This window comes from Myotis brandtii, unplaced genomic scaffold (assembly GCF_000412655.1).
Source record: "Myotis brandtii unplaced genomic scaffold, ASM41265v1 scaffold825, whole genome shotgun sequence".
Classification (NCBI taxonomy): Eukaryota; Metazoa; Chordata; class Mammalia; order Chiroptera; family Vespertilionidae; genus Myotis; species Myotis brandtii.
Window position 1 is genome coordinate 2161682 of NW_005371349.1, and position 1516 is coordinate 2163197.

At 63.1% G+C, this 1516-nt stretch overlaps 1 protein-coding gene across 1 annotated transcript in view; it reads left to right on the top strand.

The window, feature by feature from the left end:
* The window catches only part of UNC13D (unc-13 homolog D (C. elegans)), a 14587-nt gene that overhangs the window by 12192 nt on the left and 879 nt on the right, over nucleotides 1-1516 (top strand). The window contains exons 29-31 of the mRNA XM_005884344.2: nucleotides 15-135; nucleotides 337-460; nucleotides 901-1097. Coding sequence (XP_005884406.2) covers nucleotides 15-135; nucleotides 337-460; nucleotides 901-1097 — 442 coding nt within the window. The remainder of the gene's footprint in view (nucleotides 1-14; nucleotides 136-336; nucleotides 461-900; nucleotides 1098-1516) is intronic.

Here is a 1516-nt window from a genome sequence, read left to right on the forward strand (position 1 = left end):
TGCCCCGCCCCTAGGCCGAAACCACCACCGAGGAGCTCGGGGCCGTGACCATCAAGGCTTCCTACCGCGCCTCCGAGCAGAAGCTGCGCGTGGAGCTGCTCAGCGCCTCCAACCTGCTGCCCCTGGACGCCAACGGTGAGTGCAGGCTGCCCGCTGGCCACGCCGGGTCCCGGGGCTCTGCTCGCCCAGCAGGAGCACTGGGTGCACTTCCTCCGGATGACCGGGAGGGGGCAGTGCTGCCGAGCAGGGCACAGCCGCAGAGAGTGGAGGCTGGACAGGGGGCTGGGATATCCTTGGCCATTGTAACCACCCACCCCCACCCCCGCCACTTGCCAGGCTCCAGCGACCCTTTTGTCCAGCTGACCTTGGAGCCCAGGCACGAATTCCCCGAGCTGGCTCCCCGGGAGACCCAAAAGCACAAGAAGGACCTTCACCCGCTGTTTGATGAGACCTTTGAATTGTGAGTGGGTCCCACGCTCGCAGCGCTAACCCAGCCCTGGACCAGCTCCCGCTGACTGGGCCCAAGGGGCTCCCCTGAGGTGACCTCGTTTGGGTCCGTGGGAGGGGCACCTGGGACAAGGGTTTGCTGGCATCAGTCCCCAACCTGCTCCCTGGGAGGGGCAAGGCTGCTGGGGGAGACTCCCCATGTCACTTTCAGGGAAGGGTCCTGACCTGAAGTCCTTTGTTGCCCAACACCAGCGACGTCCCCTGGTTTAAAGCATCGGCCCAGTCAGAGCATCAGACCATGTGGCCTTTGCAATCCCTCCCTCCCCCCAATCTGGGCGTCTTCCTCCCAGTCCTGGCCTGTCCCCAGGACCAGGAGGTGAGCCCATGAGTCGGGGTGGGTGGAGTGGCAGTGTGTGGGGTGGGCAGCCGAGCCCAACTCTGCCCCCCACCCAGCCTGGTGCCTGCTGAGCCGTGCCAGAAGGACGGAGCGTGCCTCCTGCTCACGGTGCTGGACCACGACACGCTGGGGGCCGACGACCTGGAAGGGGAGGCCTTCCTGCCTCTGCGCTCGGTGCACGGCCTGCACGGGACTGAGGAGCCAGGGGAGGTGCCTCAGACGCGCCTGCCCCTCACCTACCCCACGCCCAACGGTAGGCCTGAGCCCAGCGCTGGGGGTGCAGGGGAGGGGCAGCCTGTCAAGGCTCAGACTGAGGCCCCCCCGAGGTGAAGCCATTGGAGCCAGCGTGGTGGCTGATGTTGCTGAGACCTCTGGGTCAATCAAGAAGCCAGCGTAACTGACGCCAGGCCAAGTGTAGTGACTGTCTGGTGGGGGAAGGTCACCACATTTACCTGGGGTGGCCCATCTTGCTAACAGGAGGTCGCGTTTGTGCACGTATGGGCCAGTTCTACTTCCTTGACATATATTATTAACTTTTTCAATCCGTACCACCACCCAATGAGGCAGATACTATTATTGCTATTTTATAGACAAGTAAACTGAGGCACAGAGGTTAGCTAGCCTGAGGTCCTCATATTAGAAGGTAACAGTCGCCTGCTGTCCCCTGCACTA